General features: G+C 51.1%; 6 protein-coding genes across 6 annotated transcripts; 5 read left to right on the top strand and 1 right to left on the bottom strand.

Moving 5' to 3' along the window:
• Positions 1-999: 999 nt before the first annotated feature.
• PtrM4_011010 (Periplasmic protein TonB) lies at positions 1,000-2,408 on the top strand (the record flags this gene model as incomplete). The annotated part of the gene is made up of 2 exons (XM_001931043.2): positions 1,000-1,096; positions 1,144-2,408. 2 exons carry the CDS (start codon positions 1,000-1,002, stop codon positions 2,406-2,408), a joined length of 1,362 nt encoding a protein of 453 aa, XP_001931078.1.
• A 560-nt stretch (positions 2,409-2,968) lies between these two features.
• On the top strand, positions 2,969-3,938 carry PtrM4_011000 (putative Zn-dependent protease; the record flags this gene model as incomplete). The annotated part of the gene is made up of 3 exons (XM_066103003.1): positions 2,969-2,971; positions 3,019-3,832; positions 3,862-3,938. 3 exons carry the CDS (start codon positions 2,969-2,971, stop codon positions 3,936-3,938), a joined length of 894 nt encoding a protein of 297 aa, XP_065965205.1.
• A 591-nt stretch (positions 3,939-4,529) lies between these two features.
• PtrM4_010990 (RNA-binding protein (contains PUA domain)) lies at positions 4,530-5,237 on the bottom strand (the record flags this gene model as incomplete). Its single annotated transcript, XM_001931041.1, has 3 exons — positions 4,530-4,953; positions 5,027-5,167; positions 5,224-5,237. The coding sequence occupies 3 exons, from the start codon at positions 5,235-5,237 to the stop codon at positions 4,530-4,532; spliced, it is 579 nt and encodes a 192-aa protein (XP_001931076.1).
• Positions 5,238-6,730: 1,493 nt separating this feature from the next.
• Positions 6,731-8,002, top strand: PtrM4_010980 (uncharacterized protein; the record flags this gene model as incomplete). Its single annotated transcript, XM_001931040.1, has 1 exon — positions 6,731-8,002. The coding sequence occupies one exon, from the start codon at positions 6,731-6,733 to the stop codon at positions 8,000-8,002; it is 1,272 nt and encodes a 423-aa protein (XP_001931075.1).
• Positions 8,003-8,379: 377 nt separating this feature from the next.
• On the top strand, positions 8,380-9,101 carry PtrM4_010970 (Short-chain alcohol dehydrogenase; the record flags this gene model as incomplete). The annotated part of the gene is made up of 2 exons (XM_066103002.1): positions 8,380-9,033; positions 9,099-9,101. The coding sequence occupies 2 exons, from the start codon at positions 8,380-8,382 to the stop codon at positions 9,099-9,101; spliced, it is 657 nt and encodes a 218-aa protein (XP_065965204.1).
• Positions 9,102-13,628: 4,527 nt separating this feature from the next.
• PtrM4_010960 (serine threonine kinase fungal-specific transcription factor) lies at positions 13,629-16,444 on the top strand (the record flags this gene model as incomplete). The annotated part of the gene is made up of 5 exons (XM_001931038.2): positions 13,629-13,805; positions 13,926-14,057; positions 14,106-14,971; positions 15,024-15,457; positions 15,507-16,444. 5 exons carry the CDS (start codon positions 13,629-13,631, stop codon positions 16,442-16,444), a joined length of 2,547 nt encoding a protein of 848 aa, XP_001931073.2.
• Positions 16,445-16,888: the final 444 nt, after the last annotated feature.

The raw sequence follows: 16,888 nt of genomic DNA, 5'->3' as shown, positions 1-16,888 counted from the left end.
TGGCGACAATGTGGGATAGTAGGTATTTGGAAGAACAATCCAATTCTATATAAACGATAGAATAACTAGTATTAATCTAGGTAAGAGATAAACTATTTGAAGTTGACTACAACGAGTGTATTAAGGGAATCCTCTATAACTATATACTCGTTGCTTTGTTGAGTGCCATCCCTAGGCGCCCTGTGTCAGATATTCACTCTCATCTGGAATACTGATGAAATAGATAATAATGGTGATGATATTGATGATTGATTGTGTGTTCGTTCTGTCTACGGTTGTGGGCACACCTAGGGGGTGCCAAGCCTTCCTGTGATCCGATTGGCTCTCTCAGATGCCGGGTCGCGCTAGTCTAACCCAGCGTCTGTACGCTCTCATCTTCAACAGTGCTATTATCTGACACCCTGCCATCCCTCGGATGGTTGGCCTTGGCGGGATGTCAGTCACGTGATCTGCGCGCCCCGCGCCGGTCGTTACCTTCTGACGTGGGCTTGTTGACCTTCAACCTTGCGCCCACCATCAAGGAGAGAATCCTTCCTGTTACTTGTAACAAGAATTCAAGTCAAGCCTAAGCTCCAAAAAAAACTTCTTTCACCGTACTCCGCATCCGACATGGAGGATGCAAACCTGTAGCGATTCCTATGTAGCTTTATCTTTTACAACTCACGGAGACTTTAAATAAGATACGATTCATGGTTATTAGATTGGCTGTGAAATAGGACAATATGCATTTTGCAACTTAGTTACATGTACATGAGATATCTCTATTCGCAATTAAGACTATAAAAATTGAAACTCGTCGCGGCTTTACTTGCTTATGTGACTCCTACAATGTGTGCTGTGTTTTCCAATCCCAAGTTAATCTGACGTGGGTTAAGTTTGGGTAATCTCATTGGGAGCGGTGTTGGCCTGTTCCGATTCAATTCCGCGCCCGCCGACTATTGGGAAATTTTAAGCAAGCGCGACGATCGCCGCAAGACAGCCACCACAGCCAACTCCAACATGGCCGATTCAGATGCAAAGGCCTCAGCAGCAGGCGGGGCGTCTGCTGGGCCCAGCAAGCCACCAAAGCCCCCGAATCCTGTCTGGAGGATGATGGGTATGTAATCAAACTGCTGCATGCGACTTTGAACCTAACCATGACAGGTTTGCCAAATATTCGCTTTAAACTCCCGTCACGAAATTGGATGATATTTCTCTCCGTTACCGGATCATGGACTGCTGCTGTAATGTACGATCGCCGACAGAAGAAGCGCATACAGAAGAAATGGGCAAAGGTCGTCGAACACATCGCACATGAACCACTCGATGTACACCAGTTACCCCGAAAACTCACCGTTTTCGTGTCTGCACCACCAGCGGACGGATTGGTCCCTGCGCGCGATCACTTTCACGAATACGTCAAGCCTATCCTCATGGCTGCAGCGCTAGACTGGGATGCAGTGGAGGGTCGAAGAGAAGGAGACATCAGAGCTGGATTAGCGGAGCGTATACGGAAATTGAGGAAGAAACGAGGAGAAGCAACTACTGAGCCGCTGGAACCTGGTCTGGAAAAGGAGATGGAGGGGCTGAGGCAAAGAGCAGGTGTGACTGAGTGGACTGGTCCAGGAGGAGATATCGTCATTGGAAGGCATACTTGGAAAGAGTATGTTCGAGGACTACACGAGGGCTGGCTGGGGCCATTGGATGCTCCTCCTACGCCAGAACCATATGTGGAGGTACCGCCTGCTATAAGTGAACCTGCGCCTGCATCAAGCGAGATAAGCACGACTGCCTCGACCGACGACGCTTCTCCCACCGCCACCCCTAAGCCGGAAGAAGCCGAAAAGCCTAAAGAGGAACAAAACAAGCCCAAGAAGAAGAAGCAGCCACCGCCCTATATCACGACAGCCGAGTATCAGAACGCCGTACTCTCGCAGAATTGTCCACAAGCACTCGGCCCTGCCGCTGTCATACCTTTCCCACATCTCCTTGGCTTCTTCAACTTCCCAACTCGAATGTATCGCTTCTTGAACAGGCGACAAGCAGCGGACGTCATTGGCAAGGAAACAGCTGCTGCAGTCCTTGGTTCATACCGACCTTTTGAGACTGCAAGCGAATCGTCTAGTATGAGCGACGAAGATGGAACCAGCAACGTAGAATGGGAACAGAAACGGTTACTCGCCCATGAGGAGCCGGACTGGCACAAAACAGCGCGAAAGCGCGAAGAAGGCGAGACGAAAGAGAGAGTGTGGCTCGACGATATGGTGCTAGACGCAAGAATTGCGGAGCGAATGAGGAGGTTCGCGCTAGACGCCGAGGTCGAGGAACGTGCGAAGAGCGTGTCGCTCGCAGACGAAAGATCATGGTTCACTTCACTGTGGCCGAAGGAGAAGCCAAAGGGCGCTTGGGAGGGGTTGAGCGATGATTGAGCACTTTGGAATACCTCTCTCCTTCTATCTTATATTGTTTGCATGGTGGACTGTAAGAGTAGACGTGTAACATGATAGCATCTAGCAGCATGAATGATACCATATGAAGTCAAGACCAAAAACCATGGCCCCCCATTGGAGGAATCAGGTGTCCAACGCGAAAGCTGGTAGTAGCATCACGTGTCGAATGAAGCCTTGGCTCAATTGGATCTCACCCTTGGTTCTCTACTCAACGAAAATATCTGTACCAGAGTTTAACTTAATAAGTGCTGCTGCTTAACCTTGGATGGTGCTGTTTCCTGGAGACTGTAAAGGATATTTTGCGCAGTGGTACTGTATACACATGTAGTACGTTAGCAGCTCGGCACTGACCGCGTGCCCCGCCAATCGACGGAGCCTGGAAGCTTCGATCCCGAATGCATCGAGTTCACGCACGACGTACAACTACAACAACCTTTATATCCTCGGAATCCATTCCCTGAGCTCATTCGACGACTAAAACGAAAAGATTGATATCGGCTAGCTTGCGAAAACTCTATCCATCGACACATCACGCCGTCATGGTAAATTGCCCCACGTTATGCAAGTGAATCGATGCTCACAGCTATAGGCTTTCCAATCGAAGAAGCGCCTCGCGCTTGCAATCCTCGACTTCCTCCAGACGTCGCAGACAGATGGCTCAGTAGCGCCAGACGATGCCGAGCAGCTCGAAGTTGCCACCAACTGCATCGCCGAAGCGTTCAAGGTCGATGCCACAGACGAGGCGGCAAAGAAAGACGCAATTGGCGACCAGAACTTGCTCGCCATCTACAACGTATACGAGAAGCTCAAGGGGAAGACGACTGCCACAACCGAGGGAAGCTCGTCGGCCAAAGAAGCCCGTCCAGCGACGCCTCAGACACCTGCTGCTGGCGCGGGGACGGGAGGACCAAACAAGGATGAGGCCGAGAGGCTGAAGGGTCTGGGCAACGAGGCCATGAAGAAGAAGGACTACGAAAGTGCCGTCAAGCACTACACAGCCGCGCTCGATGTCATCCCGCTCAACCCCATCTACCTCTCCAACCGCGCCGCCGCATACTCGGGTCAAGGCAAACACGAACTAGCAAAGGAAGACGCTGAGATGGCAGTCGCTGCCGACCCCAACTACTCCAAGGCATGGTCGCGTCTGGGCCTCGCAAAATTCGTGCTCGGAGACGCAAAGGGTGCTATGGAGGCATACAAGTCTGGTATGGACGCAGAAGGCGGTGGCTCCGAAGTCATGCGCAGGGGCTATGAGACAGCGAGGAAGAAGGTGGAAGAAGAGGGCGGAGATGTTGGCGCACCAGAGGCGTCCCGAGGAGCTGGGGGTATGGGCGGCGGAGGCGGCATGCCTGACCTCTCAGCACTTGCGGGTATGCTCGGTGGAGGCGGCGGCGGAGGTGGTGGTATGCCAGATCTCGCTGGTCTGATGCAGAACCCGATGATGAGGCAAATGGCACAGAACCTCATGAGCAACCCGGATATGATGAGCAATCTCATGAGCAACCCTAGAATAGCGGAGATGGCCCAGCAATTTGGTGGAGGGCGAGGCGGAGGTGGAGGTGGTGGTGGTGGCGGTGGTGGTGGCATGCCCAACATGTCGGACCTCATGAACGACCCTAGCTTGGCCGAAATGTAAGTCGGACCTTCACATGGAGATCTGGACGGAGCTAACCTCATTCCTAGGGCACGGAACTTTATGGGCGGAGCTGGAGGTGCTGGTGCTGGTGCTGGTGCTGGTCGTGGAGCCGGAGGTGCACAACAATAAACTGCTAAACTGCCAACACGACAGCAGTTTAGGCATTGGTATGGAACGGGGTTGATGCATAGGAACATTGCACCATGTTCACATTCGTCCTATCATTGTTAAGGCGCGCGCTTCGATGCTGCCACTGGTCTCGCACATATAGTCGAGCCGCAATCTCACGGCGCGCCCACAGTCAGAGTCTGAATGAGCCTCTGGACTTGACTACTCTGTCTGCTTTACCACGACTGTGATTGCATCATCCCATACAGCAGTCCGAATGCTGCTCCAACAATCCGTGGTTCGCCTGGTTCCTGAGTCTATGACAATATGCCAGCACCTGCTCTCCACACCCTCTCTCAATCCAACTTCAGACCCCAAAGCCCATCCCCCAGGTAATGACCCGCCTCACACGCTTGCCCCTTCTTGACCTTCTTCATCTCGTCTGTACTCATCTTGAGCACTCCCACCATACACGCCGTCTCCTTTCCCTCGGCCTCAATAACCACCACATCGCCTTCCTTTAGATCCTCTGCGCCGTACTTTTCCTTGTCCTCGTCGCTCAGCTCCGGTCCTGGTAAGCGACCGCCCGGCGATGTAAGACCCGGTGCCATGAGTGTGGCCCCCGACAGGACGAAGCGTATTGCGCCACGGTCAATGCGCAGGCGGTTGAAGGCATAGGGGTATTTGTGCACGAGGGTGAGGTGGGGGAGGAGTGCGTCGTCCATGTGTTGGAAGAAGAGGGGGGTCGAGTTTAGTGTGTAGAGGGATACGCGGTCGGGTCTGTGTTGTAATACACGGTTAGCATTCTTTCCCCCAGTATTGACATTTCTCACATGTCTCTTTGGGTACATACAGCTTAACAAGATCCAATTGCTCCTTCTTAGGTAGTATGTCTTCGATGTAGGGCTCTAGCTTTGGATATTGCTCGACGACCTTTGAGCGGATGGCGCGTTGGGCGCTGGATTTTACTTTGGATTTTGCGCCAGAGGTTATGCTGATGGCTTGTTAGTTTGCTGGGGGTTTGGATTTGGCGCATATGTGGGAGCTTACTCTTTCTTGAACATTGTGACGATTCGAGTGTGAATGTGTATGAATGTGTGCGTGTTTGTTGGTGAAGCTGGTCACCTGCTGTTATGGTGTTGATGGAACAAGTGGTGCCCCGCCATTGCACGGGTGCTGTTGCCCCTCATCAGACGCGCTAAGTTAGTGGCATGGGTTGGCAGGGGTCGCGTGCTTTTGACTTGTACGCTGGAATGTGCGTCTGTCTTTTCTATCAAACACTATACCTGGCTCCAGTCACCAATGTATCTATTGCTTCGTTGTTTAATGATCCGCTCATCGAGGCAATGCGTCCATGGTGGCTATCTACAGCCAATGATAGTCGACTACGAGCGTCCATGGGTTCAACGCTCCGAGGCTTAGGCGGCCAACAATCGCCTTGTCGTGACACCTAAGCTCTACTTGTGCAGATGGTCAGCTTCTACTATTGTCAACCATCATTGGCATCTCTGTATGACCATGGCCAGTGGCACACACTCATTTTTTAAATCTGTTCGGGATAAAATAGACGCAGCTAGGTCAACGCCGCCTAAAACACGCCGCCACAACTGCTCGGTCTGCGAGGAGCTGCGAGATCAAACCCTCGCTGAATTGTTTGCCACTACTACCACCTACACCAAGTTGAAGGATGCAACAAGCAAAGGCTGCCAGCTATGCGAACTGCTTCAACAAGTTTGCGAGGTCGCATTCGTCGACGAAGATTATCCCATTCAAGATTCCACAAGGCTGTGTATGCGTAGCCAACGGGGATGCTGGTCGGCTTTCATGGAGGCGTATTGGGAGGGCAAGTCCACATGTAGGTTCCTGAGAGATTAGAAGGTCTTGTTAGGTCAACACATTGGTTTAACTGGTTTCTCAGACAAGCACGAAATTGTATTCTATGTTACGCTAGGTAAGAGCGAATTAGCTAGTCGAATTCGCAATCTAGGCTTCTCAATTTCAGCCTTGACATTCCATAGGAAACAAAAGTCCCTGGCCGTCTGTCATCCCACAAGGTTTACCAGAGCATAGCCCCAATATCAAGAAGTGTGCCAAATTCATCAAATCTGCGCTGCGTACATGCGAAGACAATCATTCCATGTGCAAACCGAACCAGACGATACCAACTCCAAATTGGCCCTCAACGGAAAACGAACCTAAATTTATGCCCAAGCGGCTCCTGTACATTGGCAGCAAACAACCACAAGATCCTATACGACTTTACGAACCAGAAATCTACTCCGTACCACCCAAAAGACTGGACATCCAATATGCTGCCCTAAGCCATTGTTGGGGTGGACTTGATATCGCTCGTACTACTCAAGCAACGTTGTCTAAGTCCCTCGCGACCGGAATCCTATGGTCAAAATTGTCCACAACTTTCCAAGACGCTATATCCTTTGCCCGAGAGCTGAATATTAAATATATCTGGATTGATTCACTGTGTAAGAATCTTTGTTTTGGGCTTCTATTTGCATGGACTCACTGTGTCTTTCATATAGGTATTGTACAAGACTCCATGGCCGACTGGGCACACCAAGCTTCCCAAATGGCAAACATATTCGCCAGCGCTTATCTTACGATTGCAGCTTCCGGGGCAGAAAATGGCAACCAAGGACTTTGGAATCGGGTGAAAATGGCCAAGTTCACTAAGCCATATGGTAACTCAGATTACACCGTTTGTGTCCGCGAGCGGTTTGATCACGAACTTCACTTTGAGCATGAGCACGAGGCTCGAAATAGGCAACTTTCCACTCGAGGCTCTGAGTTGACATTGCGAAAGCGCGCTTGGTGTCTGCAAGAAGAGCTACTTTCTAAGCGAGTTGTTCACTTCACGCGCCAGGAAATCGTGTTCGTTTGTCTCGAAGCAACAATATGCGAATGCATACCTTTCTGGGAGAACCGATTCAAGCTAATACTTCACTTCGGCAACGACAGTATATATAAAACCGAAAGCTGGTGTGAGCTAGTCCGGATCTATTCGGGACGGAATATCACTTTCTGGCAAGACAGACTTCCTGCCCTGTCTAGCTTGACAAATTACTTCGAAAAAGATGCCGGTCAGTATCTCGCCGGTCTTTGGGAAGCTCAGTTGCCTGCATGCATACTTTGGTTCACAATCCATGGTCGTCGTGCTAAGCCGCCAAATCCTTCGATATGCAGTCCACTATCGTGGTCATGGGCATCCATCGAAGGTGGTATCATTGACTTTGAAGAGCAAAACCCGCCTGATTTAGAAGGGTGGGATAAGAAAGGATTTTGGTGGATAAGGTCTGTTACAGATATCATTGAGGGTGTGGTCTATCCCAGTACTAGCGACCCCAGAGGCATGGTGTCTGGAGGTTACATGACTCTGGTAGCGCCAATGCTGCCGCTCAGGAGTATTGCCCGCTATTGTGTAAACTCCGATGGATCCGACTGGCGGCATGAGCCACATCTCATCTTCCAGCCTGGTTGGGCTCCACAGAGCAATGATGGATGGCTAAAAGATAGCCTCGTCTTCTGCAACTTCGATGAAGCAGCCAGCTTGTTGGAGATGCCTAAAAATAACCGTTTCGATGGTAATTTGGTATTTTTCGTCTTGAGAATTATTCAGTCCTTTGTTCAAACTGTTGAGTCGCAGAAGTGTCACTGCGAAGGATTGGTGCTTAGGCAACTTACGCACCTTGACGAGACTCAAGAAAAGTCAATGAAAGGACGTGAGAGTGAGCCGGCATATGCTAGAGTCGGAATAGGCCGCATGGATGTTGATAAGACGGAGATTGAGGAAGTTGTGGAAAAGCTTACGTAGACTGTTACGATTTGGTAGATCACGTTTGGTACATCTGCTGCCTGGACAGATAGGTACCCATTCATTCTACCGAGATATCAAATCGTAGAGTCATGAGGATACATCGACGACGTCGGGACAGGAATGTATTGTCTCCACAAGCGTGTTCATGTGAGAGGGGCGCTTATTAATCATGACGTGTATAGCCAGGCATCTCCGCATTCATGCAATCCCACCAAAAATGACACCACTAGTGGTTAGTAAAAATGTACCATTAAGAATACCAGATACAATAGGTATAAGGAGTGATATATCGTACATTCACAACAGGAATCATTTCCTACTCTGAACCCAAACTATCTAATCACCATCTTCGTTACCAACTTACCACCCATACCATGGTCTCCAAACTCATTACCATCATCGCCGGCGTCGGCGCTGGCACAGGTGCTTCGGTGGCCCGCAAATTCGCCCTACAATACCCTGTTGTACTCCTCGCGCGCAAGCCCGAAAACTACGAGGCTATAGCCTCTGACATCAACTCGAATGGCGGCAAAGCAATCGGCATTAGTACCGACGTGTCGGATGCCGCCAGCCTCAGCAACGCCGTGTCGGTCATCAAAAAGGAATTCGGCGACGACGTCAGCGCCGCCGCGGCCATTTTCAATGCCTCTGGCGCATTTATGCGCAAGCCATTCCTCGAGACACCCGCAGAAGTCTTTCAGAATAGTTTGGCCGTCAGTGCCATGGGCGGTATACTGTTTAGCCAGTCATTCCTGCCCTTGCTATTGAACGGTGTGCAGCAAAAGCCGCAGTACAGTCCTTCTCTCATTTTCACGGGTGCCACGGCGAGCGTGAAGAGTAATGCGCAGATGGCGAGTTTTGCAACAGGAAAATGGGCCTTGAGGGCGCTGAGTCAGAGTCTGGCGAGGGAGTTTGGGCCGCAGGGCGTGCATGTTGCGCATGTGATTGTGGATGGGGTGATTGATATTCCGAGGACGAAGGAGTGGTTGAAGGATATGCCCAAGGAGGCCAAGTTGAGCGCTGATGCGGTGAGTCGTCTCGACCTTTGGGGTTATCTTTTTTCGGTTGGATAAGTGCATGTTTGCTAATAAAGTGACGCACAGATTGCGAATGATTATTGGTGGTTGCATACCCAGCCTAACACGAATTTCACATGGGAGATTGACCTCCGCCCGGCAATTGAGAAATGGTAAAGAGAAGGTGAGGGGCCGTGCGGCGACAATGAGTTTTGCGAGGTTGAGGACATGGAAAAATCGGTGGGTTCAGAGCGCGACAATGGAGTCAAATGTGAGTCGAAAGATGGGTTATCTGGTTGAGTTTAGTGGGCCAAAGGGCGGACCAAAGGGCGGAGGGCGCTCAAAGGGCTGATGCGATTGTAAATGGTAAAGCATATGTGTTGTAATTACGTGTAGAATGTGTAAGAGAATCGCGTGATGGGCGAAGAAGTAAATGTTTGTGGTCAACGTTACACGAAAAGCGCGGAATGTACCATCACAGCTCAATGTTGTCCATTCCTATGAGGCTAGGGGTTCTCTTCGACCGCAACGTTGCTGCGTCGATGTAATCATTTGAGGATTTTTCGATGCAGCAGATTTTTTGGGGGGTGCTTCGGGTCAACTATACTATGGTACTAGTGTCGCTACCACCGTATTTTGTCCATTCCTATGATGAATATCCACTGACTCACATTCGTGCTCTTATAGTCTTAGATTGCCCCCAGAACATAAGCTAATCCCATAACACTACTCATCACCACCACCCTAAAAAATAGAATGAAGATGAAGTTGATCTACCTTCTGCTCTCTGTTCTCCCTCTCCTCTCCTCAGCCCGCCCCTTCAAACCCAAGAAACCAGACCAAAACCCCTGGGCCTATAAGATTGCATTTAAAAATGCGAATAACCGGCTCATATCTTCTTCCCAGGACGAAACGGCCTTCCAAAAGCGCCAGGCGCAGCATCAACAACCCCCACCTCATAACCCCAAGTCTCTCCCTCCCTGGTCACCGAAACCCTCACACCCCGGGTCTCCGTATCCTCGACCGGGCGGCCTGAGCATAATGATAGACAGCCTACCGAACTTCGGACACGAGGAAAGATGTCCAGATGGATGGCTAGAGTGTGGTAACTGTCCCAGCGATCCGAGATGTTGGGGATATGAAGATTTCGCAGATGACAACGCAGAGAATGCAGATGAGAATGAGAAGACAAACACGGAGCCAGATCCTCCGTCTACACCACCCTGTCCGCTGAAGAAATGCCACACAGACACACCTGGTTCTCCGTCTTCATGCGGCGTAAATGCAGACTGTGTTGTTGACCATTGCGTCTGTGCAAGGGGATTCAAGAGTGCGAGAGGGTCTGTGCGGGGATATAGTGACCTGCAGGCGGTTACGGTGTGGGTGGATGCAGGGGTTGATTGTGATGTGAGATGTGATGAGTTGAGTTGTGTTGAGGTGGAGCAGGTGGATGTTTGTTTTCGGAGGATTGAGGGCGGGGCTGTGGTTATGCCTGGCGGAGAAGGTGGAGGTGGGGTTGGCGAGAGCGACAGATTGAGAAAGAAACAGTGATGGTGTTAGGAGGTGCAAGGTGGCGAGGCATAATTCCGCTTCACCGCTTGCTCTCGTGAGACTCTTCTGTTATCAGTGCTTACTGTATGCACGGGGTTTTATTGCTCAATTTTGCGATGGAAAAGAGTCATCCTCAGGTTTGTAAAGTATAGGTGGTGTTGCTTTTTGCTTCGCCGTTGTCAGTTTGCTACATTACGGATCTAAACTCTCTACTATTGTACAATATATTTTCGAATATACTGTTATTTCTATCGCAAAAGGACAGGCTTACGTGTCTAAAACTGATGTATACGCCGAATGGTGTTGACATCGAGCGGTGCTTCAACATATCTTGCATCGGGGACTTCCACTGGACCCCAAAGACGTCATCATCTGCAACCATGGGGGAGACCCCGGAGGAGCCGTAATTGCCCTTTGCTTTTCCGGTCGTGAGTGAGACTGATATGGCCAAAGCAGCAATATCGCCGTCCCATCTTTCGGCTTTCAACTGCCGGGCCCTGTCGAGAAGACCCCAGTCAGTCCGGCTCCCCCAGTCCCTTCAGTACAGCCCAGGTAGCTCCCAAAACAACGGCTGAACAAGCTCCCGAGCTGCCATGGATTGAAGCAGGGGCAAGAGTGTCTACCCAAGTTAATAATATCCTAGTCGAGAGAGGACAGTCCATGACCAAAGTCCGGGCAGCCATCAAAGCTACCCAAGACCGAATAGCTAGCATTATGGCAGGCTACTGCCAAGGTTATGCTTTCACCGCCGATCGAGAGTGCTTCTGACGGAGGTTATGTCAAGAGGAGGTATGTACAGGGCGTGGAATACCGGAAAGAGCTTTCAGAGATTAGACATAAGTAGGATCGACACGTGGAGCGAGAGATAGTCTTTCATCTATCAAAAACCAATTAAGATGAAGCCAAAGTAGTAAATAGCTCGCAACTGCCAGATGGAGTAGACGGAAATAATACTGTTGATACGGCTAAGGTATCGGAATCACCTTCGTTGCAACGAGTTGAAATGATTGTGATTGTTCTTGTTGTTCTATGGAGGTGGAGGGAGGTCGGCAGTAAGGCAGCAGCTAGAGCTCGGACCACACGGCTTAGTCAGCCGTGTAATCCAAGCTCGTGCATGCAGCAACCAGCTGCCTTATCTACCGCAGGTTCGATTCCCAACAAATACAAAGGCTGCGACTTGAAGACTACCTAGTCACATGTTTCACACTCATCATTAGCGAAAGCGGGTGCGACATTGTTTTGGCCCGAAGGCAGATAAGATGCAGGATTTTACACCGATAAAGTAAGAACCAGATTCGGCTACTTGCAGCGTGGCCTGCGTATCATCTCACTCATCAATGTCAGGCTGAAATTGGACCCATGCCCATGCGCGACATAGCTCGCTTGAGCGTGGCGAGGGGAACAGAGCAGCCCATTGACTGACGAAGCATTGCGGTGTTCCTAGGGACAGTATGGAAGACTTGGCATTCTCAATATAAAGCCGTTGCAATGCGGAGTCGCTCAAGCGCATGGTGGTGATTTGCCCGGTCAGCGCATGTGCTAACCATGGCGCAAATTGGGGTGATACGGCTGTCAGACGCGGAAACAGGAAATAGGAAAGAAACAAGGCCACAAGGCTATCTGCTATGGCCAACGGTGTAAGATCTAAGTCCGCACATGTTGCGATATGCGTAGTCAGCTCGATTGGGGAATAGATAGGCTACAAGGTCGCATCATGTGAAGAGCATCCCCCCGTTGGAATGGTTGCATGGCACACGGTGGGGATGCGCTGGCGACAGATGGACAGGGCCTTGAGTGTGTGCTAGAGCGGGTTGACTGCAATGTGCCGGGCTGACAGCCAAACGCATTGGACTGGGGCGTCTTTGTACGTGCGCCATAAGGCTCCGCGTTACCTTCCTACTGCATGCATGGCCGCCCACGTGTCAACAACCCGGGCCTGTTCTGCGCGCGACAGCTCACATAGGTATGGGAGCAAGCGGCATGAACAGAGACGTTTGAGCGTTCCGGACCAGACCAGACGGAACATGGCTCGGACGTTCTGGCCGGCCCGTCGCTAGAGTCCAGGGATGTTTACTGTAGCAGTAGTTCTGGCTACTAGCAAAGCGAGAGTGAGAGGACAGTAGTTAGTGCGGAGAATCAAGATTGGATTGGATTGGATTGGCGAGTTGGCGAGGGGTCGATGATGTAGGGTCAAGTAGAGTAAGTAGGACAGAGCATAAGCTCAGACGGCAGGCCCGGCAGAGAGAAAATCACGGTGACCTGTAGCTTTGTCGGATGAAGACATCGCTTAAATATCGTCGACCAGCCCTGGAGGCGTCCTGCAAGGACCAACGCGCCAAGTTACTGTCGTTCCGTGGTGAGGGAAGACCCAAGGTTAATACCCGTGTGCCCGCAGCAGCATCGCAGCATCGCAGAGAGGGCCCTCGAAACGTCTTGCTTCTGGTACCACGCCCAATCCAAACAACTGCAGGCCGTGTTGTCTGTTGGCCGGCCCATGATCCCCGATACGATTGCGCAACGCCCTTATCCCACCTTTGCGTTTTGAGCAATCTTCGGCCCCAGCCTTGGACCTGGCGTTGCCGGCATCTATATCCATCCCTCCGGCCCGCACGTCGCAACATCACCCGGGCTCAACGAGGAACACGCGCAGCCAGCCTTGACGACTACGACGACGACGACGACGACGACAACATCGCTATCCCCCGTCACCCCCGTCACCCCGTCACCGACCAGGCCCCCACCCCCATTTTGCGTCCATCGCCAAAATTCGCGCACCGCCAGATCACGGCGCCGTCGCGCATTCTCCCATGACTGGAGAGAATGCACCGCGGCTAACTGGAGCAGCGACTGCTTACCCGCATCCATCACCCCGGCAGCCATCTTCCCCCGTGCAGCAACAGCAACATCATCATCATCATCAGCAGCAGCAGCAGCCACACCATCATCAGTCTCCACTAGCTCAGCTGTCACCCTCAACCGTCAAAGCATCTCCCCAGCAGACCCCGGGACTCCTTGATGCCATCGGCGGGAGTGCCGAGCCCTCAGCAAAAAGAGGCATGCGCTCGCAAATTGCGTGTGCCAGATGCCGCCGAAGTAAGACCAAGTGCGTAAACGCTGGTCAGGGTACGACGTGCGAGGCTTGCGCAAACACCAAGCGCGACTGTATTTGGGATCACGCCGCCGCGGCCACCATCACCGGCCCGCTGCGGCGTGATAGTACTGCCGACCTCGACGTAAGTTAGTCATGTGATGCTACTTTCACCCCCACATGTCACCTTGCCCTGTCTGGTGCTGCTTGGCGACGTGACAAGTTATCCCGGTCTACAATATACGCCCTGTGCTGACATGCCCAGGCTCCGCCAAAGAAGCGTCGCAAACTTTTAGCTCCTACAGCAACGCCAGCCCAGCGTCCTGTTGAGGGACTGGGCACATACGAAGATGCCCTCCAATCACCTTTACTGACAGCCCAAGTTTGGGAAGAGCTGGTAAATGCGCTCTGATCCCCCATCATCCCCCTCGCTCACGCGTCGCAGTTTGTCATTTACGAAAAACACTTCTCTATTGACTTCCCCTTCCTACACAAAAGGACCTTCTTAAGTGCTGTGCAGCAACAACTGCCGTCGGCCAACTTCTCTGATGCCAAGTCTCCGGCCCAGACCCAAGCGCCACAGCCATATCCGCCGTTACTGTTGGCTTTCCTCACCCAGACTGCCCGATTCCACGACAAGCTGGTACAGCATGGACAGGATGCTATCAAGACTGCCGAGTTTTATGCCCAGGCGACGCGCACGCAAATGGGCACTGATATTTTCGGCCTGCCCAGTCTAGAAAAGATTCAGACCCTCCTCTTGCTGGGCTACTATGAGTGGACCGCCCTACAAGGCGTCGAGGGCTGGATCAAGATCGGGATTGCTATAAGATGTGCCATAGTCCTTGGCTACCCGCATCTAGACGTCGATCACAAAGGACAGCCGATACCACTCCGAAAGGACGATAGCAATCTTTCCGAGAAAGACCATGTCATCCTGCGAGAAACTCAACGCCGCACCTTCTGGAGTTGTTGCCTTATGGACTCCTATCTGAGTTGGGGCGAAAATCGTCCCCCAATGTTGAGGCCAGAGCATTTCCAGAGAACCCAGCTTGTGTGTAGTGATGAGGCATTTAATTATGGACGTAAAGCACGTACAAGACTACTGGGTGAAGACGATGAAGCGTACGCGAGACGCAGAAAGGCGTGGGACGACCATGCAAAGAGTATCAATAGCGACCACAACGGTCCCCATCAATCCGATAGTGGCAGATGGGAGATTGGAGAACACGAGGCTGAGCTCACTTGGTACATCAAAGTTGTTGTCGTCTTTGGTGAGATTGTCTGGTGGTCTTGCAACAGTGGAAGACGGTAAGCCATGCTTTGGCCCTTCATTTTTGCCCATTTAGCTAACACACCATAGGCAGGAAGGCAAAACCCCACCATGGAACCCAACAACGACGTTCAAAAAACTCGAAGACAAACTCAAGCGGCTGAAGCACGACCTGCCCAAGGATCTTCAGCTCACGCCAGACAATACCGAGGATCGAGTTTTTACCAACCCCGGCAAATACGTTTCAATACATGCCATGTATACCTTGTGCTTCATTTGGCTATACAGGGAGTACATGCCCACGTCGCCATGGGCATTGACTCGTCCCGTGGGTCCCTTGGACGAACCAACCATCGACGAACCCCCTCCTGAACCAGACTATTGGATCAACCAAGCCAAAGATTGCGCAAAAGCCTGTAGCGATTTCACGAACTTGCTTCATAAAATCGGTTTCCCTAAAGCTCGCAGCAACCCAGTGCAAACCCCCATGGTAGCGTTTGCTTGTTTTGCTGTGGGAATATGCAGTAAGATCCCATCATTCCGTGCTTCAGTGAAGCTCGCTAACCAATATAGCCATATATTGTCACTATTTCCCGAACATGGATCCAGATAGCGTCATTTCATCGCGCCTGGAACCTAGGGCTCACGATGTCGCGAATAGCTTCCTGCTTCACATTCTAGACCGCTTCAAGATGGCTCGCTCGTGGATCTGTCAACTGGCCGAGTGGCAAAGATACTATCGCGAAGAAAGGAAAAAGTACAAGAAATTTGGTGGCAATGTTGACGATTCTCCAAAGACCAATTCCAGCGATGGACATGGCAGCGGCGGGCTGAAAGACTATACGACATTCTTCGAAAAGATGCACAAGCAATTTGGGAATACCACCAGTGACGACAGCCATTGGGCTACCAAAGAGGCGGACCTAGCCGATACTAGGTTACCACACGACGAGGATTCTGCAGAACGCACCCTTCCTCCTATTGTTGCCGCGATCAAACATGAGAAAGAACGGGCACCTGACGACAAATCTAATCAACATGCTGTGGCACCAGCCAATTTCACAGCTGTTAATCAATCACAGCCTTCGGTCGTGGCTGCCTATGGACCTCAAGTCAGCGCTCATAACGCCTACAGCGACAACAACAATCCTCAGTACTCTGTACAGCGCCCACCGCTGTCTTATCAAAACAATTACCCTGTGACTATGACTCCCGAGCGAAACAATTTTACCCCGCAGTTTCAACCACCACCGCCATCGGTTCCAGTTAATACCACATATCAGAGCCAAGGCTGGATACAACCCATGGATATGAATGCTGCTAGAACAGCTATGGAGAACGTGGGCCAAGAGTCTATCAATAATTGGAATACTTTCGACCCTCTCATGTCAGCTACACCAGGGCAGTATCCCAACATGTCTTGGGACGCTATGAATTACGACGACAATAACAACACACCCTTTTACGCACCGGGTGCTGCTCCTAATTATGCAAATCACCAGCAGCACTGAGCTGTTACTGTTTTCAGCGGGGCTGCGTCGGGTACGATCTTGTAGTTCCGCAGAGAACGAATTACCGTGCCAATTGATTTTCAATCGAGACCAGGACGTACGGAATTCACCTTCTTCGATTGGCGAATTAGGGCAGGCGACGCATTTTTACTTTGGTTACATTTCGGTCGTCATGGTCTTGGCTAGCTCAATTGCTTCGTGCAACATTGGTGCATCTGTGGATATAGCATGTTGGTGTTTTACTTCTTCGAACGAATTATTCTTTTCCAGACGGCATATCGCCGGCTAATATGAAATCTGTTTGGTTTGCTCGATGCAGAGTTTCTTCTTGCCGTAGTTACGTCAATAAAGCTCATGTCGCTATTACCTCGGCAACATTGTCTGTCCCCCTGCCACTAATATTCCATTCATTGCTATCATAAGCCATTTCAACCATGGATTTCT

The sequence above is a fragment of the Pyrenophora tritici-repentis genome, chromosome 1 (assembly GCF_003171515.1).
Source record: "Pyrenophora tritici-repentis strain M4 chromosome 1, whole genome shotgun sequence".
NCBI lineage: Eukaryota > Fungi > Ascomycota > Dothideomycetes > Pleosporales > Pleosporaceae > Pyrenophora > Pyrenophora tritici-repentis.
This window is presented reverse-complemented; position numbering and strand designations above follow the sequence as displayed.